General features: G+C 42.0%; 1 protein-coding gene across 3 annotated transcripts; it reads left to right on the top strand.

Annotated features, from left to right (window-relative positions):
* The first annotated feature begins 108 nt into the window (after window positions 1-108).
* On the top strand, window positions 109-27,527 carry EDEM1 (ER degradation enhancing alpha-mannosidase like protein 1). Of its 3 annotated transcripts, none has more exons than XR_014560546.1 (12): window positions 109-3,646; window positions 9,290-9,362; window positions 10,592-10,695; window positions 12,834-13,005; window positions 13,732-13,915; window positions 16,677-16,851; window positions 18,621-18,741; window positions 19,555-19,725; window positions 20,749-20,822; window positions 22,369-22,448; window positions 22,862-23,047; window positions 24,343-27,527. XR_014560546.1 is itself a non-coding variant. In XM_083724061.1 (12 exons), the coding sequence occupies exons 1-12, from the start codon at window positions 3,147-3,149 to the stop codon at window positions 24,430-24,432; spliced, it is 1,947 nt and encodes a 648-aa protein (XP_083580187.1). In that variant the 5' UTR covers window positions 109-3,146; the 3' UTR covers window positions 24,433-27,527. The 3 variants fall into 3 exon arrangements, 1 of the variants encoding a protein (XP_083580187.1); XR_014560547.1 differs by having other exon boundaries at window positions 20,749-21,222; window positions 21,655-22,465; XM_083724061.1 differs by having other exon boundaries at window positions 22,369-22,465.

The following is a 27,527-nucleotide window of genomic DNA, read 5'->3' as shown; positions in this document are numbered from 1 at the left end:
CAACCAGATTGTTGACCAGGGCAGGGCAGTCAATACATAACAGAAATTCTGGCATGACTGCACTGACTACCAACTAGCTTCTGGACTCAAAAGTGTTCCAAATTTCCAAATTTGTTTTGGTGTTTCTAGTGGGTGGTTGTCACTGCTACTCTCCTTTCCATGTCTGCTACTTCTTGAATGCTTCAATTTCTTCTTCAGCTGCGCTTGTAGCTACATCTGGTGTGCTCCTGAATGGAATAATTGCCCCCCTTTGATCCTTGAGATTTGCACAAAATAAAAATAAAAACTGCACAAGCAATCTACATTAAAATTTTCTTTTAACTGTGCTGCGAATTTATAGTTGCTTTAAGGGTGTAAGGGTGAGTCAGGGGCTTTAAGATATTTAGATATAAAAGGTTTAGATTCCTCAGATTTGCACAAAACCAGAACAGCAAACAAGCAAATTTACAACTGCCTCGCTCTGGTTTTGCACATTTTGGAGGCAGAGATTTTTATTTTTTTAAAATAAGTTCTGCATGCAGCATCTGGCATAACAGAATCAACAAGGTTGAAGGCTGGGACAGGCAAAAAGAGAAGCCTACTGGCATGCTGGTCTGAGGTTGTTCTCATATACAAAATCAAATATGTGTTGGGTGTGAACTACTCTGGTCTAATTAATAGTGAAATAATGCAGACAAGCCCTATGTTGCAAGAAAATGGTTTGATCCATCAGTGTGATTTATGTTCCACCATAGTATGCTTCATTTTCAATACGTTCAAACAAAGTGAGAGAGACAAAGAGAATCCTTGTGAGGTCGGTCCCTGCTGCTCAATGACTCATTACCCCCACAGTGTAGGTAATAGCACATTAACCGTTAGAAAGCAACTCAGGGAAGGATAGGGTAGAGCTAAATGGCAAACGGGCTGTGTAAAACCTTATATTATTTGTGCATTTCCTGTAGCTTTTGCTTGCTATGGGTGAACACTAAAGTTGAAAAGTGATCCTATAGGTAGGGCTTAGACCTAAGTCTTATACTTCAGAAATTTGTTTTACAATGAAGGGTATGTTTATTGATCAGTTGCGATATTACCCACTACGACTGTAATCTAACCCCACTTATCATGGTACGTACTTCTGAGTAGACATGGTTAGGATCACAGCCATAGTCAAATTTTGTCTCTGATATATCTACAGAGAAGGGTGCTTTTGTCCATGTAGAAGCAGTTTGGAATCTTATCCATGTGGTTAAAAAAAATGGTTTGGTACCTTAAAATACTTTAAAAATGTGATGTGTTGTAAGCTTTCATGGCCAGATTCTGCTTTGTCTGATACATGAAATGTGTCACCTAATTACAAAGTGAAATGGTATTGCTGTGATGAGTTACTGCTACACACAAATGGAGTAGTGGGTATCTCACAAAAGGAGGTCTCCCGAAAGCAAAATAAAACACTGAACTTAAAAATCCTTTTTGAAAAGTTTAAGCAAACCTTTCTTGCATCCTCACAGCATCCCTTGGCACATCTTACCTTACGGAGCCTCTTTTTTGCTGCTCTACACAGATGGTTGCATGTGTTCAGCGCTTGCATTGCTGCTTACACTAGATTCTGTCACATTATTTCCTCCATGCGGATGCAAAATTGCAGGGTTTACTCTGGAATTGCCACACTTGGTTCCCTCTCTTTACAAGCATTTAAATGACATAAGCAGTAACCTGATTCAGTCACTGCTCCCGCCCCCAGGGGTGTAGGGCGAAGATAAAAGCTCATGTTCCACAGGTGTAGGTAGCCTTAGCGGTACTTTCCTGTATTTTTAAGCAGGAATGGTTTCGATGTGTGCAGTGACCTAGTAGTCACGCGAGACTATCAACATGCATCTATACTTGGCAGCCTTTACCATTTTATTAGCGTCTTAATTTTTAAAATCTATCTTGTACTTTGTGCTAAGAAATCCTTTCATTTCCATTTTAATTTTTTTTGCAGTAGTACCACTCTTACGAAAGCGTTTCAACACAATTTTGAAAATTGATTAAAAAACCCTCCCCCTGCTAATTTTGCTCCAACCACTTTTTTTGGTCTTATCTTTTAAAAAGCTATTGAAGTTGTATAGTAGAGTCCACATATTTTTAAACAATTTTTAAATAAAAAAATCAGGTTTTATAGATATTTTTAAATGGTGCGACCTGCCCCCTACCAAACCAGCAAAAAGCTGTGTCACACCTTCTCTCGAAAAGGGACGCAGGTGCCACACCCTCAAATTGGAAGGCAGTCTGTAAATCGGTCGAATATGATATAGTTGGGATTCCCACATTGCAGGGGGCTGGACTATATGACCCTTGGAGCTGACTTCCAACTCTGCAATTCTGTGGTTTTATGAAACCACTTCCACCAGCTGTCAAATTAATAAAACAACTTGTTATTCCAGCATCATAACTGGGGTTAGGGGCGTGATTCAAACCCCAGTGCGTGAAGCAATCAAACAGGTGGGAGGAATAAAAGGTATTCAGCTCTTTACCAAACACAATTCAAAAGGGGGAGGTGGGGAAAAACAACACGTTTCAACAGCTGTACAAACTTGTTTACAGCAGCTGTACAAACTAAGGTAAAACGCCAGCACTCCCTCTAGCGGCGGAAGCGCTTCCCTTCACGCTCGTCACCAGGAAGGCAGCGCCGAGTTGCACCCAAGGGCAACACTCCCGGCCCTCTGATTGGCTAACCGCTTCGGCTGGGTGAAATCGTGGCTCGCCACGTCAGTTCCAAGGCTGGCGTTGTTGTTGTCGTCATCTTCCTTCGACCGCTTCTCGGAAAGAAACCTTATGTGGGCGGGGACGGGCGTGAAACGCTGCGCCGCCGTCTCCGCGTGATGACGGCGGCAACGGTGACTCCGACACGGCCCTGTCACAATCCTCCTCCTCCTTCCCAACTCCCTCCTGCTCTTCACACCCGTCGGCCCTAAAAGGAGACGTGTTATTGTTTCGGCCAAGGATACGTGGGGAGGAGGAGGAGGAGGAGAAGGAGGAGTCTGAGGGGCGGGGAGGTCGGGCGCTTCCCCCCTCCGCGGTCCCCTCCTCCGACAGGCGCGGAGCTTCCGCTTGAAGTATGCGCGTGAAAGGGGCGCGCGGTGGCCGCCGTGGTGCTACCGCCGCCGCCGCTGCTGACGGCTCCGACCATGCAATGGCGGTCGCTGGTCCTGGCGCTGGTGGCGCTGAAGCTGGCCGGGCACGCGCTCTTGTGGCTGGCAGGGCCCAGCCTGGGCTTCTACCACCAGCGCCTGCGGGGCCTCTCCTGCAGCCCGCCGGAGGGAGGCGGCGGTGGCGGCGGCAGCAGTGGCGGAGCCGGAGCCTCCCCGCTCTCGGACGCGCGCTGCTTCGACGCCGGCTTGGTCGCCCCGCACTGGGCCTCCTTCTTGGGCAAGGCCTGGGGAGCCGGTAGCGGCGCCGCCTCCTCCTCCTCGTCGTCGCCCCCCAGGAGGGTCGTCGGTGTTGGCGGCGGCGACGAGTACGAGCAGCGCTACAGCCGCGCCTTCCCTCCGCAGCTCCGCGCCCAGCTCCGCGACGCCGCCCGGGGCATGTTCGCCTTCGGCTACGACAACTACATGGCGCACGCTTTCCCCCAGGACGAGCTGAACCCCATCGAGTGCAGCGGGAGGGGGCCCGACCGAGCCGACCCGTGAGTAGCCTTCGCGAGGGAGACTCTCTTTTCCGGGGCTCGGCACCCCACCCTCCTCTGCCTCCCGCGACTCCCGTCCCACGGTCTGGGTGGGGTGCGCGCTCTGCTCGTGCTCAGGGGCACCGCAGTCCAGGCTGTAGGCCCTCCTGTTTGTTTCGAGGGGGTGAGAGAAAGATAAAACAGAATTTGGAGATCGGGCAGGGAGAGGGAATTGGATGTGGTCTACCTGGGCTGTTGGCAAAAGAATGGAGTTAAGAGGGGAAAAGAGGACTTGAGAGTTTTCGGTGGGTGGATGTGAGAACCTTGAGCCATCTGTTTCAGCGGGTGAACTTGAACTTGAACTCGAACTCGACGAGAAAGTAAGAGTGGAGCAACCTAGGGACTTAAAGCAGGGAGACTTTGAATCACCTTTCAAAGAGTATTTTCTTTTTGGGGGGTGGTGGTGGAGGGAACAGGTTATGGGATATGCTGCCATAGGCCCTTGAGAGCAAGTTGAAAGGGAGACCATTTGAAGCTGATAGCAACTACCACCTCTGTGGTTTAGTATAGGTATTAGTATGTGTTCCCATTTCTTGCCCAGTGCCGGATTTACGTATAAGCTAAACAAGCTATAGCTTAGGGCCCCACTCTTTTGGGGGCCACCAAAAAATTTAAAGGAAAAACAATATGGATGTACATTTCCAAAATACAGTATAAGATAAAAAATAAATAAAATAAAACCTACATACAGCAATAGAGTTTTGTGTTGTGTAGACTCCTATGATGCAAGTAATGGGTCTTGACAAAGGACAGCTGGACATATAAAGGGCCTCATTACCTTCAGTAGCTTAGGGCCTCATCAAACCTAAATCCTGCCCTGTTCTTGCCCCAGCCGTCTTGTATCAATGTGGAGCTATGACTGTAACTACTGTGAGTGTAAGAACCCTAGGTTGGTCTGGGAACCCAAAGGTAGGAATGTATTGATGCTAACTCCAGTTGCAGTGCTAAAGGGAAAACCAACAACAACAGTGTTGAATGGTCCCTGCACGTAGAAATGGGTGGGTAGCAGAGTTTAAGGTGAAACTCTGGAGCTTGGTGAAACATGGAGCTTGTTTTTGAGATGGGAAGGGTCGGATTTAGGAGAAGTGAAACTGGCAGTAAAGTTACGGCTGCGGATAGGAAAAGCAGTCTTTCAGAAACAATAAAACTGAACAGTCACAAGAGCTATGTAGTGACTGCATATGTGTACTCTTTCCAAAGTGCAAAGGTGACGGTTGGAGTGTGACAGCTTTTGGTTTTCTCTAGTTTCTTTTATCAGATCTTATTCTTACAGAAGTGTCAGACCCAACTATGTTGCACCCAGTGATGCCATCTTACATGTTGTTTGCAGTCTTAAAAATCGCAGAGTGCTTCAAAAATTGCATGAGCATTGCTTCATTCCTCCTGGGAGGGGGACGCAGTCAACAGTGGGGTTTCCCTTGGTTGCAAAGACTAACTTTGCTGCTAAAGCTTTGGTTGCTACTAATAGATTCCTGGTGTCTCTCGGTTTCCTGCAGCTATACATTGTCCTTCCTGTATAGGTCTCTTTCCATTGTCTAATGGCTACAGGTTAAGTAAGATACATGCAGTAGCAGTTTACTGATTTGTGCAGTTCAGTGATGTGGATTGTTTAACTAACACAACTTCACATGTTTGCTAGTACATCTACATGCCATATTCTTTATGCTTTCCTGCAAGCTTATTTGTAAGTGAGCCTTGAAATGACACTTTGTAAATAAGATCACAAAAGCTTTTAGTCAACACAGACGCACCTAAGGACATAAAGAAACACCTTCTTGATCAGATCAAAGTCCTTTAATCCTGCATCCAGGGCCTCTCCTGCTCATGATTTCCCAGCAACTGGTATTTGCCTTTGATTCTAGTATGTAGCCATCATCACTAGTAAAGGTAAAGGTACCCCTGCCCGTACGGGTCAGTCTTGCCAGACTCTAGGGTTGTGCGCTCATCTCTATAGGCCGGGAGCCAGCGCTGTCCGCAGACACTTCAGAGTCATGTGTCCAGCGTGACAAGCTGCATCTGGCGAGCCAGCGCAGCACACAGAATGCCGTTTACCTTCCTGCTGGTAAGCGGTCCCTATTTATCTACTTGCACCCGGGGGTGCTTTCGAACTGCTAGGTTGGCAGGCGCTGGGACCGAACGATGGGAGTGCACTCTGCCGCGGGGATTCGAACCACTGACCATGCAATTGGCAAGTCCTAGGCGCTGAGGTTTTACCCACAGCGCTACCCGCGTCCCTTGCCATCATCACTAGTACCCGTTTATTGCCTTATCCTCCATGAATTTGTCTAATCCCCTTTTAAAGCCACCCAAGTTCCTGACTCTGTTACTGAATCTGTTGTGTGTCTACATTTGTGTGGTACATTTATCTGTCCTGAGTGTCACTGGATGGGTTCTAGGATTGTTTATGTAGGTGTAATTCTTGTGGCACCTTCTTCTCCCTATCCTTTTTCAACACACCACATAATTTTGTGCATTTTATCGTGTCTTCCTCCCTCATCTATTTTTCAAATTTGAAGAGCCCCAAAAGTTGTAGGGGAATTGCTTTAACCCCTAGTCACTGTGGTTGCCTTTTTCTGCACCTTTTCTAATTACGCATTTTTTTTTTTAAAGTGTGAATCAGAATTGTATATAATATTCCAACCGTGGTTGCACCATAAACTAGTATAAAGGCAGTACAATATTGGAAGTTTTATTTTGATCTCTAATACAGAATCTACCTCTTTCACAACGGTTACACACCAGCTCAACATTTTAACTGAGCTACCCACCACAACCTCAGTACCTTTTTTTCTCCTCAGTCATCACCATTGGTGTGTTTATTTTTTGCGGGTATAATTTTTTGCCTTACTATGCATCAGTTTTCACTTAAACTGAACTGCATTTGACATTGTCCTGTTGGGAGAAATACCTTTTTGGAGCTCTTTGTGATCCCTTTTCCTTTTTACCACCCTTAATAATTTGACCTGACTGTGCCAGAGTCCAGGTCATTATGAAAAAGCACAAAATGGATCCTTGAGGGAGCCTCACTTCTTACATACATCTGTTGTGAGAACTATCCATTTAGTCTACTTGCTGCTTCCTTTTAAAAAAAAACGGTTCAGTGATCTATAAGATTATATGTCCTATTATCACTGCTAAGTTTAATCAGGAGCCTTCGGTAATGAACCTTTTGAATGGCAGATTTTAAAAAAACATTTTGAATACAAAATAATCCATGTTTTATTGGAATATGTATTGTCTAATAATTGGATTAAATTTTATATAAAAGCTACACTATAAATATAGCCTTCTGCCCAACATCCTAAATTAAGTAAGACAGGTACTTACACAAAGATGGAATCAATGTGAGCTTGCTATTCTGGAATTTGATCAGGATCACAGTTACATATGTGAAGCACATGGGAAAATAAATTAGACCTAGCCTAAACATTATTTGGGGATTTAATTTTGGCTCTTTGCTATGTATCACTTGAACAAATAGGCCTGTGCTAGCAGAGCAATTTGAGCTGAAAATTTTATTTCATATGAAGTTATATAATACTGTGTGGACTTCACTCATTCTGTCTTTCCAGATTATATTTATAATTGCCCGTGTGGCTATTTCTCAACAGATGCACCAGTAAGGAAAATCTAATTTTATGCTTAGAAAGTTCTTTTAGGGTAGTTTTTGTCAGGGTTGAGACACATCAGAGTAAATCTTAAAGCTTTCATAATGAACAAGCTGATGTTGTCAACCTTTGCTATCTTGTTCAATTTTGAATGGTGCTTTGGGTCCAAAGAACACTGTGTTCTTGGAGAAAGACATCTCTTCTCCAAGACATCTGTTCTCTCTTTTTTTATTTCCTAAAACAAATCAACATATTTTCAAAATATAAGTATCTACTCAAAACTTTAAAATATCTTGAAGTGCTGAATGCTGGTTGTAGACTAAATCCAGTAATTTGAAGGTTACATTGGTAACTTTATTCCAGTTCTTGAAAAAGGGAAGGAAGTTTAAATGTTGTATTTATAAACATAGCCGCCTACTTTGGTCAAAATAGTCTATATCATGGCTGTATTCATGTTCCTAGCTATTCTTGCTTTGTAAAATCTATTTGCACTGCAAGCAGCTTCTGTGTTTCTTGTCTACCAGTTTTGGGCTACTTCCTTTTCTGACTTTGAGACTTAACTGGCCCGCAGATGTTTGTATAACAGCCTCAGATTTGAGCAGTTGTATGGATATTTCAAGTTACTTTTAGAAAATCATGCATTTCTGCCACATTTTGGGGCCTAGTTAAGACCATAAAACTGGGTTGAAAAATAGAGAAAAGTTCATAAAAAAGAATGATGAGAGAGCTTACTTGCTGTTTTGATTAAATAGTTCTCACAAGGAGACAAGGTAACAAACTGAACAATGGCTTCTCACTTCAGTGGTCGCTGTAGCAAAAACAGCATGCTAAGATCTGAGTGTATGTATTTGTACTTTCTTTGGATCCCATCCTAATCCCTACATACACTTTGAAAAAAGGAAAAATACACCCTTTTACAGCCTTGTTATTGATTGTGTGTCTGAAGAAATAAGCAATTGTGTTTTGATCCTGAGTATATATACCCTAATCCACCCTTCAACAACCTGGTGCCCTCTAGCTATTTTTGACAACAACTTTTCTCAGCAGCAGACAGCATGACAAAAGGTTATGGGACTTGTATTCTGCAACATCTGGAGAGCACCAGTTTTTGTTTTGTTTTAAACAGCAGAGTTCTCAGTGAGAAGATGTGGCACAATAATCCTGTCCTGCTTTTTGTATCAAGCCTTATAACAAGAAATATTTTTAATTTAATTTAGAAAAAGAATGAACAATTTTCTGATGTTCTAATTTGCTCATAGTTCAACAAATATCTGAAGGTGCATCTCCCAGTTTAGACTTCTATACGTTTATTCAGTAGGTTATATAGACAGTAGTATAGCTTCTAGATATTTGTATCACTTTAATTTCAGATGTGCCCAGTCCATCAAGTCAAAATACCTAGGCCTACCGTAGTTCACTTATATCCTATTTCTGACTTTGTTAGACTATGTGTCCTATTACTGTCGTACCTTGGAAATCAAACGGAATCCATTCCAGAAGTCTGTCCAACTTCCAAAACGTTCGAAAACCAAAGCGTAGCTTCTGATTGGAAGCCCCTTCAGCCAATTGGAAGCAGCAGAAGCCCCGTCGGACATTTGGCTTCCAAAAATTGTTTGAAAACCGGAAGACTCACTTCCGGGTTTTGATCATTTGGGAGCTGATTTGTTCGGGAGCCAAGGCGTTTGAGATCCAAGGTCCGACTGTAGACGCATGTTGCATCTTTGCCTTACTATAAAAGAAATTGCATATGACCAAATTAAAAGTATAACATGGCAGTAGACTGATTTACTATAGGAGTGTGCTAATACTGCATCTATGTTATGGGGCCAAGGCTGCAATCCTTTGGGTACTTAGCTGGGAACACATCCCATTAAATTCTTTAAGACTCTCATCCAGATAATCAAGCTTAGTATCGGGCTACAAGAATTATCGACTACATTCTTGAACTAACTTTTAAAAAATCTGATAGAACTAACTTCTACTGACTTTATTTCAGTTCAAATCTGAATATCAATGATGTCCTGGGAAACTACTCGCTTACTCTGATTGATGCATTGGATACCCTAGCGGTGAGTTTAAAATGTTTTCTAATTACTGGAAAAAGAAACAAATGATCAAAAGTAGTTACAACCCCACACATGCACCTCTTGTTTTCCTGCCTTGCCTTGGTTAACACACATGTCTTCTGGGCAAAGACCCATACTATTCAAATCCAGAGTGGAGTCCCTAAGATGGTTGGATGGTGCCTTGTACACCTCCTTCTGGCAACTCCTGCAGCCAGGCTGGTGCCAGGTATATTGCTCTGCTTTCTTTGGACCACATTAGTGAGGCCGAGAAGGAGGTCTTGTTTTGTAGGCAGTCCAGGACCTCCATACACACTGCCCAGGCTTGCGCCCTGGGAGCTCACCTCGTTGCTGTTAACACAGGAGTTTGATTTCACCCCAGGAGGTGCACTCCATTGTCTCTCAAGACAGACAGGTGCCAACATGTTCCCCTTAGATAACTCCCCTTTCCTGAGTTCTCTTCTGCTGGAAATGGAACTCCCTTATTCAGGGGAAAGGGATCTATTGGCTTCAGTTCATGTCTGGCTTTGGTGATAGTCACAAGCAGTGAGAGATTTGATTATATGTGCCAGCAGACTCTATGGAGTGGAGTCAATTGTAAGCAATTGCAATTGAATGTCTTGCTGCCAAGGTAGTTTTCTTAACTGAGGAAGGTTTTTTTAAAGTAAAATAATTCTGTCAAGCAAGCTCGATTCAACACATCTGATATTTTTATAACCACCCTAATTATTGACTGTTAAGATCCATGCCACAGTAGACTTTTGTATCATTTTCTTCCTTGTGGAATTACCCCAGTGCCATTGCATTCTGATTATTTTAACTCCATCACAATTTGTATTAGTGTTAGAGCCTGCTTTTAGCTTGGACAAATCACTATAGCTTCTCTACATGGTGTTGTTTAGACAGTTATACATTTAACCCTGAAAGTTGTTTTCTTATACTTTGAAACTTTGTATAGGGCATAGTTTTGTTGGAATTGTTTTTTTTTTCATAAATCATACACCTTACTAAACCATCACACTTAAATTATGGTGTTTTGTGTTCTAATACTTTGTTGTTTTTAGGACGGTACCTTTTGAGGTCCTGAAATATTATTGGGATTTAGGAAATGTGACAATGGAAATTTCTACGATTTTTAGAAATGCCTGATATTTAATTTTTGTTTTTAAACATTTTAAACAGCTAGTACAAAAACTTGTGATTATTTAATCTGATAATTATGTTTTGCCTTAAAGGTAATGGGAAATTCTTCAGAGTTCCAGAAAGCAGTGAAACTAGTGATAGACACAGTATCGTTTGACACAGATTCAACCGTCCAAGTTTTTGAAGCAACAATTAGGTAGGTTGCCACTTGAAATCTGAGAGCATTGTATGTGAGCTCCAACTAAATTTATCACATTTTCAGAAGACAGTTAATTTATGCTTGCTTGTTGTCTCACAACATAGTGTAATAAATTGGTAATTTTGAGTGATAGAAGAAAGAATGTCACTAAAGCAAAACGGAGGGTTAAAGAGGACCCACTTTTGATTATAAACAAACACCAGCAGGGAACTGACAATAATTTTAGCCCTCTTAATATTAAATGCTTAGCAATATTTTTTGTCCTTACTCCTGAAGTCAAAGCACAGGAGTACACACATGAAGTTCCTTAGGAGCAAAGTGCTTAGTAAAACTGTAACCATCTACTACAGAGAGTTACAAAACTTTTTGCTGTACAGTACAAATGGATCATGCTGCTGTGCTGTATGAAGGGAGCATGCAACCAACAGTATATCCCTCCCTACAACATCCTCTTTTTGCACTCTCATTTTTCTTTTAAAAAAAGACACTACAAGTTGGGGTGCTGTTTTGCATCTTGGTGACTGCCCTTATTAGCAGTGCTATTTTTCTTTAACCGAGCTGCGGGAGGCAGTGGAAGACAGGAGTACCTGGCGTGCTCTGGTCCATGGGGTCACGAAGAGTTGGACATGACTAAACGACTAAACAACAATTTTTCTAGAAAAAGAGATGACAGAACTCACCATGAACGCCTCCTTCGTTCTCTTAGAATGGCAAGGATGCCCACCTGAGCGGTGCCGGAACTCAGTTCTGGCAAGTTCCCCCTGAAATAAAGTCCTGTTTATTAGTCTTTTTACTGCATGCTGTGTGCAGAAGTACTAATGCATGTACTCCTCAGTTTGTCAGTTAATTTTGTTATAGAACTCCACTGTGCTTCGAGAACAGCAAACTTGCCACATGCAACTCTGTTTCCAACACCTGCAGTTTTAACCACATTCAGATACTCAAAAGCAAGAAATGTATGTTACCTATAACTGGCAGAATTGAAATTAACCACTGAAATTAATATACCCTTTTCGTTCCTTACCCCTCAGTTGTGACTACTTCATTGCTTAAAGGTTGTCAAGTCTTGCCTTTTTGTGCTTTGCCTTTTGTTTACTTATGTTTAGTTAAATAAAAAGAATGTGCCAATGCATTTGAGTCATGATATATCTATTTTGCCTCTTGCAGCTAAGCAAATTGCCAGCATTTTGGCATTGGCTTCTTTATAAGAAAGATAGAGCAAAGGTTTGTAATCTGTTCTAGTGATTTGATTTTTTTTTACTTAAGAGGACTTTCTATTGAGGATTTTGAAAAAATAATAATTGAGAAACAGCAAGTTTATAGATTAGTGGAGATATATAAACCTATCACAGTGATTTGCATCCTGGCTTGGAATTTTCAGTGTTAGCCAGTAATTTTCAGAGCCTTTTTAGAGGCTAACTACATGCTGAAAGCTCAATTTAGGTCCTGCACTTAAATTAATTAATTCAACTTTACTTTACTTGGTATTTCCTTGTTAGCTGAGACTACAATCACAAGTGTGTCCTTGCTCAGGACATGCAAGCTCATAATATTGCCGAGTATGGGATGGTGTACAGAATAAACATAAAACAATTTATATTGTTTTTGGACATGACAAAATTGGTATTAAGACATTGTGATAGTAGGAAACATGGCAAGTAAATGACAGCAGAATTCTGTGCTGGTAGACAAAACTGATGTGAAATAGCTCAAGAAGCAGATTAAGATGCTCTGCATCTTACATGTTGATCTTTCAGTCGAAGAGTACAGAATGTGGTTTGGGCCCAAGGCCTAAATGTCTCTATCTCAGGACCTCTCTTTGCCCATGGAACTTCCTTCACCCCTTTCCCCAGGCCACATCCCTCAGTGGCCCTGCTTTGCACCCCAGGTGCTTTTTGCCTGACTAGTATGTGTCCTTGAATTCTCATGATGACCCTTGCTTCCATGGATGGAGGTGATTGGAACGTTGCCCAGGAGAGTTGCAGCGCTTAGACTGAAAAATGTTCCCCACTCCTGATATAAGCTAATGTTCTGTTTGATCTTCAGCTTGAACCTAACTTTGATAACTGATATGCTGTACATTACACATAAGGTAGCAAATTATATATTGTCTCTTTTAAAACTTTCTCTTACAGGGTTTTGGGAAGCCTGCTTTCAGCCCATATCATTATAACAGATGCCAGGCAGCCTTTTGGGGATATGACTATTAAGGGCTATGATAATGAGCTCTTGCATATGGCTCATGACCTGGCTGTAAGACTGTTACCTGCTTTTGAGAACACCAAAACAGGAATTCCATATCCTCGGGTAAGTGTGCCATGAAGAACGGTTTTCATGGAACCTTCTTTAATACTTCATTCTACTTTCAATTGCTGGGGCTAGATGGGTCTTAAATATTAAACGTAAGGCTCGCTTTTTGAAAAACTAGATTAGAATATCATCCACGTATAGCAGCTTTGTGGAGGAAGTAATGCCTTTCTCAGCACATCTGTGCTTACAGGCCTTGCTTTCTCATGTTAAAACATACAGCCTGACAGCAGAAAATATCTTTGCCCTCACTTTAAAAATTTGCTGTGAAAATCAACTGCTTTAATGGATGCCCTAGGTCAGCTGTTGGTTCCTCAACATGACTGTGTTCCTGAAGCTGTTCCATGTTGAAGATTTTGCAGTGTCTGACTTGGTCTTTTGATGGCTGGGTATTTACATGCCTAATGTTAATCTGGATACTCCTTTAAGACAGATTCCCTGTGGAATATGATGCAACCTCATGACAGAACACTGATGAAACACACAAGTCACTTTATATTTGTCCTTGATTATCAAGAGGGTAGAAATGAAGGAAGCAAAAGACAGAAATGTAACTGCTTGCTTTTCAAGAAATGAACATTTGAGCCTTCTTATCTTTGTATAGGTAACCTTAAGAACAGGAATTCCTTCTGGGGGCAACAGTGAGACCTGAACTGCAGGAGCTGGATCCTTATTGCTGCTTGCTTTTCAAGAAATGTACATTTAAACCTTCTTATCTTTGTGTAGGTAAACTTAAGAACAGGAGTTCCTTCTGGCAGCAACAATGAGACCTGCACTGCAGGAGCTGGATCCTTATTGGTGGAATTTGGAATTCTTAGCAGGCTTCTGGGCGATTCCACTTTTGAATGGGTTGCCCGCCGAGCTGTGAAAGCACTCTGGAGTCTAAGGAGCAATGACACTGGACTATTAGGTGCATAATAGGTTTATGGGTCTTGCATAATTAACAGAATTTGTTAACTGTAGTATAATCCCGAAAAGTTACTTATTTAAGGTATTTATATACTACTTTTCAAGTGAGTCTCACAGATTGACTTACAAAGCAAAGGCAAGCTGCAATGGGTGGAAGGCAATTTTTTTTTTTAATCAGATATCCCTCCCCCCCCCCCCCCAGCAAGGTAGGGGAGCAGTTGTGGGAGGCAAGATGGTACTTGCATAGTTGTGATAGCTTATACCACAGCATCATTTGTATGGTCGCACTGGGACCTTTGTGCCCAATTGCCTAAAAATCCTCCATTATATTATTCCTGATTATGATTTGCCTTATCACTGATATTTGTACACCACTCCAGAAGCCTCTTCTGTCCAAAGAGTGGAGTTTAAATGTGTTATTTTGAATGTGGAGTTCAAATGTGTTACCCTCATCTTTTATCTCTGGTTGGAGACAGAGGGTGGCACTAGGGAGGGAAATGTCGTCGCGCCACTCCTTGGTGTGTGGAGTGCCGCAGGGCGCAATTCTCTCCCCGATGCTTTTTAACATCTTTATGCGCCCCCTTGCCCAGATTATCCGGAGCTTTGGGCTGGGCTGTCACCAATATGCTGATGACACTCAGCTCTATCTGCTGATGGATGGCCACACTGACTCGGCCCCGAACACACTGACTAGATGCTTGGAAGCTGTGGCTGGATGGTTTCGTGGGAGCCGATTGAAACTAAATCCTTCGAAGACAGAGGTCCTATGGCTAGGTCGGGATGGCATGGGGATGAGGGACCAACTCCCTTCTCTTGCGGGGGCCCAATTAGTGCCATTGCCTTCCGTTAAGAGTTTGGGTGTAATCCTTGACGCCTCCCTTTCCATGGAGGCGCAAGTTACAGCAACAGCCAAGGCAACATTTTTCCACCTTCGCCGCATCAAGCAGTTGGTCCCTTACCTTTCCCGCCCCGACCTGGCCACAGTGATCCATGCGACGGTTATCTCCAGGCTTGACTACTGTAATTCGCTCTATGCGGGGCTGCCCTTGAAGCTGTCCCAGAAACTCCAGCGGGTACAGAATGCTGCAGCGAGGCTCCTCACGGGGTCTCTGCCATGGGAGCATATTCACCCAGTGCTTTTCAAGCTGCACTGGCTCCCGGTGGAGTACAGGGTCAGATTTAAGGTGCTGCTTTTGACCTTTAAAGCCCTTCACGGCCTAGGACCCACGTACCTACGGGACCGCCTCTCCTGGTATGCCCCACGGAGAGCCTCAAGGTCCATAAATAACAACACCCTAGTGGTCCCAGGCCCTAAGGAAGTTAGATTGTTTTCAACCAGAGCCAGGGCCTTTTCAACTCTGGCTCCGGCCTGGTGGAACGCTCTGCCTCATGAGACCAGGGCCCTGCAGGATCTGATTTCTTTCCGCAGGGCCTGTAAGACAGAGTTGTTCCGCCTGGCCTTTGGCTTGGAGCCAATTTGATTCCCTCCCTCTCTTTTTCCACCCTTTCTTTTCCTTCTCTTCCTGCGATGATGCTACATTTTAATATCTTAATGTTCCATTATTTTAATGTTGTATTTTATTTTTGTTTTTAAGTTGTAATCATTCATCTTGTTTTTATTATTGCTTGTAAGCCGCTCTGAGCCCGGCCTTGGCTGGGGAGGGCGGGGTATAAATAAATAAAAATTATTATTATTATTATTATTATTATTATTATTATTATATTAGGAATAAATTTTTACTTCTACGCTAGTTTGCTTGTGAGCAGTGCATCATAGATAGGCATATTACAGAATCGGGAGATGGGATTGTCTGGGATCCTTGCTGCATGTATGTACACACAATGGAAAATACATTAGCTGCATACTGTGTGAAGCCACCCTAATTTAGTGAATGATTATCTCTGCAATAATGCACCACGGCAATGTTATAGGAACACTCAAATATGGGCATTGATTACTGCAATATAGTCACCTGGTGTAGAATGCAGCTATGTGCACACGTGATGATGAAGATGGGATTCTGTACAACTAATTATTTGTGAACTGTGCTGTTGGTCTTCCAAGCCCTGTTCTCAGAGTTTGTTTTTAATAAAACCTTGTACTTTCAGTACTTCACATACAGTCATACCTCATCTTATGTCCGCTTCATGTTACGTTTCTTCAGGTTGCGTCCTGCAGCAACCTGGAAGTACCAGAGAGGGTTACTTCTGGGTTTCACCACATTCACAGTAACGCTAAATCGCGCTTCGCGCATGTGCACAAACACCAAATCGTGCTGCGCACATGTGCAGATACGGCGCTTCAGGTTGCAGGCTTTTCACGTTGCGAACGGGACTCTGGAAAGGATTCCGTTCACAACCAGAGGTACCACTGGACTTTAATGAACATATAGTCCTAAAATCCTCTTGAAATGATTTGGGAAGTCCAAGCTTAAAGTCCCCTTTAGGAGTGCTTATATTGGCAGACTGTTGAAGGAGATCCGCTAACATCCAAGCCACAATTTTATTTTTAAAAGACAATGCAAAGGGATCTAGCTTTCCCATACTGAATGTTTTGCATCCAGACTTTTGTTTTGGGTGTAATGCTTGACTTCTATACTGATGTCCTCTGGCTTTTGAAATTGTATACGCTTTATTGTAATTTATTTCATGTTATACAGGAATTTTATACTACATTGAGCATTATCAGCCAAGCCGTGTATAAATGCAACAATTTTTGTAGCTATTCTTGGATAATCTTTGTCTTTGTGTTTACTTCATAGGCAATGTTGTGAATATTCAAACTGGCCACTGGGTTGGAAAGCAGAGTGGTTTGGGAGCAGGATTAGATTCCTTCTATGAATACCTTTTGAAATCTTACATCCTCTTTGGAGAAAAAGAAGATCTAGAGATGTTCAATGATGCTTATCAGAGTATTCAGAACTACTTAAGGCGAGGGTATGTTTCTTACGTTACTATCTTCAGGAGGATGTAAAACTTGCCTGGGCTGGTTTGAACATGGAACATCAGTTTCCTTAAGAATAATTATGTGTTCCTCTGATGTACACTTAGAAACTGTGATTATTACAACAAACTAAATTGACACTTACTGTCTACCTTCAAATTCTTCTGCAAACCCATGTTGTTGTTCAGTCTTTGGCGTAACCACTTAATCCCCATGCCCTACTTGTAATTAGATGTGTACAAGCAGACGTCTGTTTGTGCAATGGGACATCACCTTCCTCTCCCCATACCCCAAACCCCACTCAGATCTGTTCCAAAGAGCCCCCCAACCTTCCAGAGTGGAAGGTAAAATATTGTTGCGTAAGTGAAAGTCTGTTACACTCATGAGCAGACAGTTTGAGTTGCAACCTTAAGTATACAAAATTGAAATGGTTTTCCCCTCTTTACTCCTCTCTCCTCTTAGCTCCCCTTCCTTGATTTCCCTGTGTCAAATCATTGATTGTAAGAACTCTGGACAGGATCTGTCCTCCATATATTGCCATCTATTCTAACATTATAGTAACAGTGATGTGGGGTGAAAGGTTTCCCAGTGCTTATATTTTCCATTTCACAGGAATGTATGCTAGTTACAAATACAGTATAAGTCAAGTTTCACAGTTTCAGATGTGTTCAGCTTTGTTTCCTCAATGTAAGTAAAATAAACGTGTTAATTAGATTACTCTCTAAAGTACTGGAAAATTTTCTGATGTACACTGGAAAACTTCCCAATACAAATCAACCTATTTTGTGTAGGGGGGAAAAATCCAAAATATGATCCAATTAAAAAATAATTCTATTAAATCCACACCATGTTATTATAATCATGCTTAAACAATACACAGTGACAGCTTTATACCAAGCTACCACCTGCTTAGTTTTTGCTATAATCTCTTAGATTGGGTGACATCAGAGCAGTCAAAGCTGTAGCATATTTGAAAGGTTTCACAAGCCTTTAAACTGACATGCACTGTTGTAGGTATGCTGTACGTACACTTTCTCAGCATAGCCCTCCATCCTGCAAGTAGGGTTATAATGGTGAACTACACTGTATGATTGTTATAAACTCTCCATATAAGGTTGGTAGAGGGAGACGAGGCCTCTAATAGCCAGGGAATAACTTTACAGCCAGGGAATAACTTTACAGAGAACTTAGTTTTGCTTGTGTTCACTGAGTGTGGGAGTTTGGGGCAATGTATCTCACTTTATCTGTCAGTGTTGTAGAGCAGAAAACAACATTTTATTCATTCACTGAAAGGCTCAAACTCTGGCATCCGTCCTTCTGAAATTTTACAAGGTATTTTAAAAGTTATTTGCACACAAATTGACCCATGCAAGATTTTTTAAAAAAATAAATTTATTCCCCAGACTTTAAAAGACTTCATCCTCTTGCACAAAAAACCCTGCACTTGTCTAAGGTTTGTCAGGTTTCGATCTCAGAAGGAACAACTGTGCCTACACATTTTTATCTATTTCTGTTAAAAAGTTATAGCTGTTGGTTGATTTCTCTGTAGTAGTTAGAGGGGTCATACAAAGACCAAATTTTGATGAGACTTCGGATCTGGGCCAAAGTGGGTTGTGGTCAGGGTGGTCCAAGCTGAAGCAACTCACTTTCTGAGATGCTGAAGCAGGATTGAAATGGAGTCTTGTCTTCAGTGTGCACCACTTGTACATATAACGATAAAGCATATTGTTTTGAATCAAACCTTGCTTTTTATTCCTTTTAGGAGAGAAGCCTGTAATGAAGGTGAAGGGGACCCACCACTCTATGTTAATGTAAATATGTTCAGTGGGCAGTTGATGAACACATGGATTGATTCTCTTCAAGCTTTTTTCCCTGGGCTTCAGGTATTTTCAGTTTGATGGAGAAAGTATAGAAAGCTTTGCAAAATGTGAACTATTAGGAGCTCAGCCTCCCAACCTAAAACAGATTTTGTTGGTCCTTTCTATAAAACTAGCATCTGGTAGGAAAGACTCCCACATCTTCACTTCTGAATCTTGCCTTGCACTGTGCAGTTGACTTGCAAGTGTGGGTACTACTCTAACAGCTGGAGCTAAAATGCATATGTATGACCATACAGATTCCAGAAGTGCAATGTTAGCATCAGCATGCGGGTGGGAAGTGAGACAGCCAGTGCCTATTCCCAGGGGATTGATTTGCCAGCCGGCTGCTTAGCACTTAAGATGAAACGGATGTTAGGTTGTAGTGGTAGACACAAGATAATCGCAAAAGGGTTTGTGTGTGAGGGAGATACTAAGGTTCCTTGACCACTGACAGCTCCAGTAAAACTGGTTATGTTCCTTTTGCAGCAAAAGGTATTCAGCTTCTACTGCTGCTGATTGAATGTTACATGGAGTTGCACATTACAGCATGCGCCTAATACATAGGTTTTCCCAGTCTATTTTTATTATTTGCTTGGTGGTGTCTGGTCCAAAAGCAGCTATAGCGCTTTTATATGTTTCAAAAGTCAGAGTTCTTTTGCTGAGCTAATGTTTGCTACACAATTTTAGAGTAGCGTTCCTGATAACTGATTTATTGCCTGGTGCTTTTCCTGGCCTAGGGAGACTGACGATACTATGAAGGAAATTGGTAATGTTACTGTATTATTACCAGTGAGCTGTCCTACCTTTATGCAATTTTTCAATTTTGCTGCTTCTCAGGTTTTAATAGGTGATGTAGAAGATGCTATTTGCCTCCATGCATTTTATTATGCCATATGGAAACGATATGGAGCTCTTCCAGAGAGGTACAACTGGCAGTTACAGGCACCTGATGTCCTCTTTTATCCCCTAAGGCCAGAGTTAGTAGAATCTACATATCTTCTTTATCAGGTATTAAAGGTTTTTTTAAATATATAATTGTCTTAATGAATGTATCCTTGTTGCTGCTGTTTAAGAGGTGTGGTCCCAATATACAGTTCATTATTTTCAGACTGATTCAATCTATTCTATTTGAGAAACACTGATTTACGGGAATCATTGGTTTAACTTACATTTTGGGCTCCATGTTTGGATATGGCAATCAGGATCCAAAGAACTGGTTAAGTAATTTAGTTTTTCTTGCGTAGAGGGCGTGGGGCCCTGGGAGCGCAAGGCTTGCGGGCAGCAGCCTGCAGCGCGGAGCACGGGGCACCCTCCAGAGGACGCCCCGTGCTCCACGCAGGTGTCCGCAAGCCTTGCGCACTCGGGGGATCTCCCCCCGGGAGCGCAAGGCTTGCGGGCGGCAGCTGGCAGCGCGGAGCACGGGGCGCCCTTCGGAGGCCGCCCCGTGCTCCGCGCTGGTGTTGGCCAGCCTTGCGCACCCGGGGGATCTCCCCCCGAGAGCGCAAGGCTTGCGGGTGGCAGCTGGCAGCGCGGAGCACGGGGCGCCCTTTGGAGGACGCCCCGTGCTCCGCGCTGGTGTTGGCAAGCCTTGCGCACCTGGGGGGGGGGCGCGTGGGGCGCCCTGAAACAGAGGGTTCCCCATGCTGCGGACTGTAGCCTGCCGTCCAACACGCGGGGCGCCCTGAAGCAGAGCGCCCCTCGCGCCAGGCAGACATGGGCCAGCCCCACAAGCTTGGGGGACAGCGGGGAGGCACAGCACCGCCATCCCACTGTTCCCCGACCTGGTTTTGGGGGGGGAAATAAAGGAAAATTTTTTTCCCTTTATTTCCCCCCCAAAAAAGTAGGTGCGTCCTATGGGACGAAAAATACGGTAAATTCTTATTGGTGAGAACAAACTAGGATTAAACTATGGTTTTGCATCTGGTTTGTTTACTTTCTAGTGGCTGAACTATTTAGCTTTACTAGTGTTTGAGCCTTTATTTACATGGCATTGCATAATTTCTTCACACTTATTTCCTTCCTTTTATTTAGGCAACAAAGAATCCATTTTATCTCCATGTAGGCATGGATATTCTTCAGAGTCTGGAGAAGTACACAAAAGCAAAGTTAGTTTTCAAACTAAACTTTTAATATCACCTTGTGCTTAGCTATTGGGAAATATAGAGACAAATGAAACCTTTTATTTTAAGTTACTTGTGAAGTTTCTTCTGAACTGAGCTGCATGTGGCAGTTTATACAAATATGCTTGTTTCCATTGAATTAATTTTAATACTCTTATCTAACGGGCATGTGAGCAACCTCTTTGCTTTTAAACATCAGCAACGCTATGGCTTGGATCCCAGTGCTCACAGGGGATGTTTGAAAAACCTGTGCTTCAAGTGTTAGCCCCTATGTTGGATTTGCAAATCTCGCTTTATTTTGTGTGTAGTACTTCTATATTGCCTACTAACCAAGTTTCTTGAGGCGGCAGCTTACAATGCATTCAAATTACATGAGTTATAAAAGGTAAAGGTAAAGGTAAAGGTACCCCTGCCCGTACGGGCCAGTCGTGTCCGACTCTAGGGTTGTGTGCCCATCTCACTTAAGAGGCCGGGGGCCAGCGCTGTCCAGAGACACTTCCGGGTCATGTGGCCAGCGTGACGAAGCTGCTCTGGCGAGCCAGCACCAGCGCAGGACACGGAAACGCCGTTTACCTTCCCGCTATAAAGCGGTACCTATTTATCTACTTGCACTTAAGGGTGCTTTCGAACTGCTAGGTGGGCAGGAGCTGGGACCGAAAGACGGGAGCTCACCCCGCCGCGGGGATTTGAACCGCCGACCATGCGATCGGCAAGCCCTAGGCACTAAGGTTTTACCCACAGCGCCACCCTATATTGCCTACTAACCAAGTTTCTTGAGGCGGCAGCTTACAATGCATTCAAAATACATGAGTTATAGGGAGGAGCAAAGGTGTTTATAAGCCTCTCTGCAGTTTTCAGGTGTTCAGTTGGCGTGTTGCAGCTGAATTTCTGGGCCACAAGCAGGTCTTAGAGGAAAAGAAAGCAGTCTGGCATTAGTCCCTTACAGAGCGGGGTTTACTCACTGGTTTGCTGCTGCCTCTTACAACTGAGAGAAGTTTCATAAGGAGTCATATGAATGAGGGGAAGAGAGTTTAAACGAGGAAAATATTTCCCAGCATGCCCATGGCTTTAGTTGTCACTGTGCCATAACACTTCTCAGCAACCTCTCGCCATCTCCTACTACTACCAGCCTGAATTATGGAGAGGAACAAGCTAATGGTTGTGGGATATTTGTTCTAATGGCTAAAAGAGGCACTGTGTTTGTGAGATATTAGAACAAGATCTGCTTATTGCTCTTGGGTCTGCTGCTTGTCAGAGCAGAGTTGCTGCATCAGCAGTAACTAGAAGAAAGCTAAGAGTAGCAGTAACTTTTGGAATACAGTTAGAATCATAGAATTGTAGAGTTGGAAGGGACCATGAGGATCATCTAGTCTAACCCCCTGCAATGCAGGAATCTTTCACCCAATGTGGGGCTTGACTCCATGACCCTGAGATTATGCTCTACTGACCAAGCTATTCCTCTCTGGGCTTAATTTCTTAAAACATTTGTGGCTTATTAGTGATAATTGAGGTTTTTTAAAATTTATTTCAGATGTGGCTATGCTACTCTGCACCATGTTATAGAGAAGTCCAAAGAGGATCGGATGGAAAGCTTTTTTCTCAGTGAAACATGTAAATATTTGTATTTGGTAGGTATCTTTTATGGTCAGCCTTGGGGCTTTCTGTTTTAAAATAGGCTTGTTCACTAGAACTGGAACTAGCAACAAGTGGTAGGCCTGCTTATTCATAGGGTGTGCGTGTGTGTACACACACACACACACATTTATAAATACACACACACACACACACACACACACACAATGTTTTATAATATAATTGTGTATCTAGCACATTGGCAGGCAGAGTCTGTAATAAATATGTTATACTGGTAACCTACATATTCAAAATACATTTAATGGCATCTAGCTGCAGAGTAACCTGTTTCCTGATCTGTGTCAGTTTTGCAAATGTGGTGGTACTGCATTGCTGTTATATATTATGCTAAATGTGAAACATTAAGGATACATAAAAAATTCTTGTTTCAGCTTTTTGATGAAGAAAACCCAGTGCACAAATCGGGCAATAGATATATGTTTACTACAGAGGGGCATATAGTATCGCTGGATAAGCGTCTTCGTGTTTCACTGTGGCAAGATACTTTCCCTGAAGAACAGAAGAAGACTGAAAAGCTAAAGCCAAATGAACTTAGAGCAATCAACTCTACTTCTAATGTAAATATAAACCAGTTCCAGTTTGGGTATAGTAGTTGTGTACAGAAATAGGGAATGCAAGCAAATCTGCCCAGTTAACTAAGCATTTTGTAACTAGTAAATATAGAGTGTCCTGGGGGGGGGGGAGTGCCTGTTTTTTCAGCAAATATATCCATGGATGCTGCTCAGATATATTATGATGGCAATTGCAGTATGTGTTTTTCCTGTAAATAGTTTCTGTTTTGCTGAATAGGAATGACCTTATAATTAGCTTTTGAGGGGGTGGAGAGGATCAGAAACCCATTTTAGAATCTTAGGTTCCAGCCTGCAGGGACCTAAATCTGAAGGTTTTGGGGGGCAAACTTGAGTGTTCAGACAACCTGTGTCCAAGTATTCTCCAAGACATATTTGTTTCATACATATAAGTGTTGCTTGTCTTTCTAGACGAGGGTCAAGATGCAATAGCAGATTAAAAGCCCAAATGTTCAGAAAGAAATGAGATCTCAACAACATAAAATTTCTTCTAGACACTATAATTCATAGTCTTTGCCTGAATTTGTTTAATGCACAATTCTGCACTCTTCTTGAATGGTTGTGACTAGAACCACATGAGACCTAGCTCCGAATTTTTCAGAAACTATGTAGATACTGTATTCATTTGGTTGCATCATGATCACGGGAATACAGGGGTGGCAGTGATCTACCCCCTTTTTTGGGGTTCAGGTCAAAGAAAGTTGTTGAGCTTTTTTAAATTGTTTAGCTTCTTTAGGGGGAGCCAGTGATCTACTACAGTGATCTACCGGTAGATCATGATCTACCTGTTGGACGTGCCTGGAATCCAGTTGAACTCTGGGGCGGGGGGCACATTTTGGTTCAGGTAGTCAAGAAGATGCTTTGTTGAATGCAGTAAAGCCAAGTTCACTCATCAGTTCCTTCCAGTGGTAAAAGGGAGCTTTGTGTGCATGACCAAGAATCACAATGGGTGAGCTGATGTTCCTGGAATGTAGCAGTTTAACAGAGATATTCTACTTGTTCCTGTAAAGTCGCCAGAGTTTTGGATAGCTTTGAAGGCAAACTTTTCAGTACCGAGGACTATTTCTCACACTTTTTAAGATATGAATGTGTCGAGTAACACTCATCATTTAAGTATGCCCATTCCCTTACTTCTGTTAGGAGCAGTATCTGATCCTGTCATGTTGCCAAGCGATATGTGGTGTGAATCATGCCCTCCCATCCAAATGGTACAAGATTCAGTCCTGAAAAGCAAGCTGCTGTGAACTTCCAACTATTAAAATACGTCTCCTTCTGTTTTGCAGTGCAACAGAGTACCAGATGAGAGGAGATACTTGCTGCCTTTGAAGAGTATTTACATGAGACAGATTGATCAGATGGTGGGCTTGATCTGAACATCTCTTCATATGGAGCAATCCTTAAGGCGCAAGGCAGCATCTTGTTCTGAAGATGAGTCTCTTGAGCCACATAGCTTATAGCAGGTGCAGGCATTTAAATAGCCACTCATTGTAATGAAGGATTCAGTTTAAAGATGGAAAGAGGATCCCGTGCTAGACTCCAGTTGTTATCACTGAAATACAGTCAGATGTGGCATATTTTGCCTAATGTAAGCTACGTTATCGCATGTGAAACTTTGAAGCTTGTATTTCTGAAAAATACGTGATAGACTAAGGTGACCTTTTAAAAGGATTGCAAGTATCTTGTATCAGAAATGCTATTTTGCCACATCACTTAATTGCATTCTAAATAAGAATGCTGGAGAGAACCTATATATATTTCTTATTAAAAAAGGGGTATGTGTGGAAAAAAAGGGAATGTGCAATTTCTCTCACCAAGCTTAATTATTAGATTATTTAACTAGCAATAAACAATATTAATTATTGCTCAGGTAGGAAAAAATCCATAGGTTCTGGTTTACTCGGTGTCTTGCTGGAAATGTCCTAATTGAAATGCAGTTTGTTGTAATATCAGCCAAGATATTGCATCACTGTGTTTAGGACTAACATCTAGGCTGATGTTGAAAACAGTGTTCTTAATTAGAATTGCACATTCAAGGGTGTATGGAGTTTACTAGTTTCTGAAACCAGTAATTTTTAAAAGGTGCCTTCTAGTAGGTGTAAATGCACAGAGCCACTCATCTGATACTTTGTATTGCTGATTTACCAACATTCACAACATTATTCTGTTTATATTCATCTCCTGCTTTGTGCCTCTCTGGGAGATCTTCCTGAATCTAAGTATTTACATTCCTTGTAGTTGTAATATGTAAGCTTTTTGAGCTAGTGCCTTCTTAGCTGTTTTCAGAACAGAGGCAAGGGCTTGAGCTGTTCATTTTCCAGAAAGAAATAACCTTTTAAAAATCATTTATAACTATTGTGCTTTTACAATATAAAAGATTAATATCCCAAGTAGTGTTTGAGGGTTGTACACTCTCCTTTCACGTTTACTGTGAATTGAGTATTTACAGGTGATTATTGCCCCTTCTTGGGGCATGTATTTTACATATACATATAGCAGAAGAAGTAGAGAGAGAAGCTGATCCTCAAAGATGTTCTGGCCTTTGATTCCCATTTTAATTCCTGTGACAAGAATACTCATCATTTTTGAAGCACCTTGGGGCAACCAAAATGGATATAATATGAGGCCTTCCTTTGCTTCTGATGAACAAAGCCTTTCTTCCACACCCCAGTAAGGCTGGGAAGGTAGAAGAGAGTATCTGCCTGCCTTCAGGAATATAATTTAAACCCACTTGAGGATTCTTACAGTAGATTGAAATATGATTATTGATCAGCATTTTCCTCTTTGAAAAGCGCAATACATCTTGGATTAAATTTTACCATGCATTGTGTACATACCAGTTTCACTACCTAACCTAATCCAGTTCATAATATATGTTTGCTTTCACAAAACACATTTCAAATACTACATAATATTTATCAAATAAATAATTAGGGCTTGCTTAATCTCTTTGGCAAACAAATGAATCTCAGGGATCTCAAAGTAGGCTTATGTTTGCCTAGAAGATTTTGTGTTTCACTGTACAGCCTTTCTTCCTATTTTCTCAGTGTTGCTATTTGTAAGAGAGAGCGAACAGTTCAGAATCCTCTGGAAGATTAAAATCCTATAAAAACCATGATACCTCTATAGGTGAGACCAGATCTTAATGGCCTTCTTTTTTTCCTCCAAAATTATGCCTATGATGTAGCTGACTTTTCAGGTCAAGCAACACTTCCTGAGTTGCGAGGAGAGTGCAGGTGAAAAAAATGATTGGGCTTTTTGACCAGTTATACAGGGCTGGCAGCATCTACTAATCCTGCAAAGGAGAGCATGTTAACAGTTCACAATTAGAACATGTGCTTTAGGAGGGAATGTGTGAAGCAAAAAAGCTGAAAACTTCAACATTGGCTGGAATCCATAGAGCAGTTTATGCAAAGTACTTTACTAGCACAGTGAATTTTGCTATTGTGCCCAGTTGGGCCCCACCCCAGTCATGAACTGCTTTTGAAACTGAGTATTTCCAAAGTTTTTGTTGTTGTTGAAAAAAGATCCTGGCCATAAGCTGTTGATGTGATGAGAAATGCAAACTGAAACAAGTCAGTTTATCACTGCTATAATCATGTTGTCAACAAAGCATGCTGTCACAAGGTATGTATGTGTCTGCATAATGGGGTCGACTGGGTGTGTAACTTTTTTAGCATGTCCACATTGGCGCTTATGACTATGTGTAGCCTCTTTGATGCAAATTGCACGTTTTGTAACTCAACTTAGGAAAGTTTGTGCCTACTAAAATGCTGGGTGTCCAAATGGTGACTTACAGTTTGGCTTATTTTTCCAAGTAATGTGTTTCAGATGTTTGCTTTTTTAAAAAAACAACAACCAGGCTACTAGAGTTCTAAAGGCTTAAGGGCACTTACAAAACACTTCTAGTCAAAATAGTATAGTTCTTTCCCATGTGATTCAGCCAGCATTTTGATTGGTTTTGGTATGGATAAAATCTCATATTGAGAAGGTTGTATCTGTCCTTAGTGACTGGTGTCCGAGGCCACTCAAATATGCTAATATGCGCTGTGAACACTCAAACAGATACCTGATATTGACATAGATTGCACTATCTATGGGGATATGAAGGGACTAGATCAAATTTCCAAGTGAAATACTGAAATTTGCAGTCTTTCAATATTTGAAGATTACCAACACTGTCCTATAAAATACCTTTTATTGTTACAAAATGTGTCCAGTTTCTTCTGTTGCAATATTAGTGTTAAGACCAAGTCTTAAGCGTTGCTTGGATAACTTGCCAATTCATAAAACCAAACTGAATTTCTCACCATAATGTGCAATATGTGTTTTTTTTCCTTCTAGCCTAATACAGCATTGTTACAAAATGTATTTAATAGGGTGAGGGCGTTACTGTTTATAAAGGATCAGATGGTCTGGAAAATGTAACGCAGATTTTACATTATAATTTGTATTAAATACTATTTCTTAA

This window comes from Podarcis gaigeae, assembly GCF_964106915.1.
Source record: "Podarcis gaigeae genome assembly, chromosome: 2".
NCBI lineage: Eukaryota > Metazoa > Chordata > Lepidosauria > Squamata > Lacertidae > Podarcis > Podarcis gaigeae.
Note: the sequence above shows the minus strand (reverse complement) of the source record. Positions and strands in the feature narration are given on the sequence as shown.

Coding starts and splice junctions, on each gene's coding strand:
- EDEM1 (XM_083724061.1), top strand. CDS start 3,147: ATGCAATGGCGGTCGCTGGTCCTGGCGCTGGTGGCGCTGAAGCTGGCC. Junction 9,363..10,591: donor ATGCATTGGATACCCTAGCG/GTGAGTTTAAAA, acceptor TTTGCCTTAAAG/GTAATGGGAAATTCTTCAGA. Junction 13,916..16,676: donor CAATGACACTGGACTATTAG/GTGCATAATAGG, acceptor TTTACTTCATAG/GCAATGTTGTGAATATTCAA.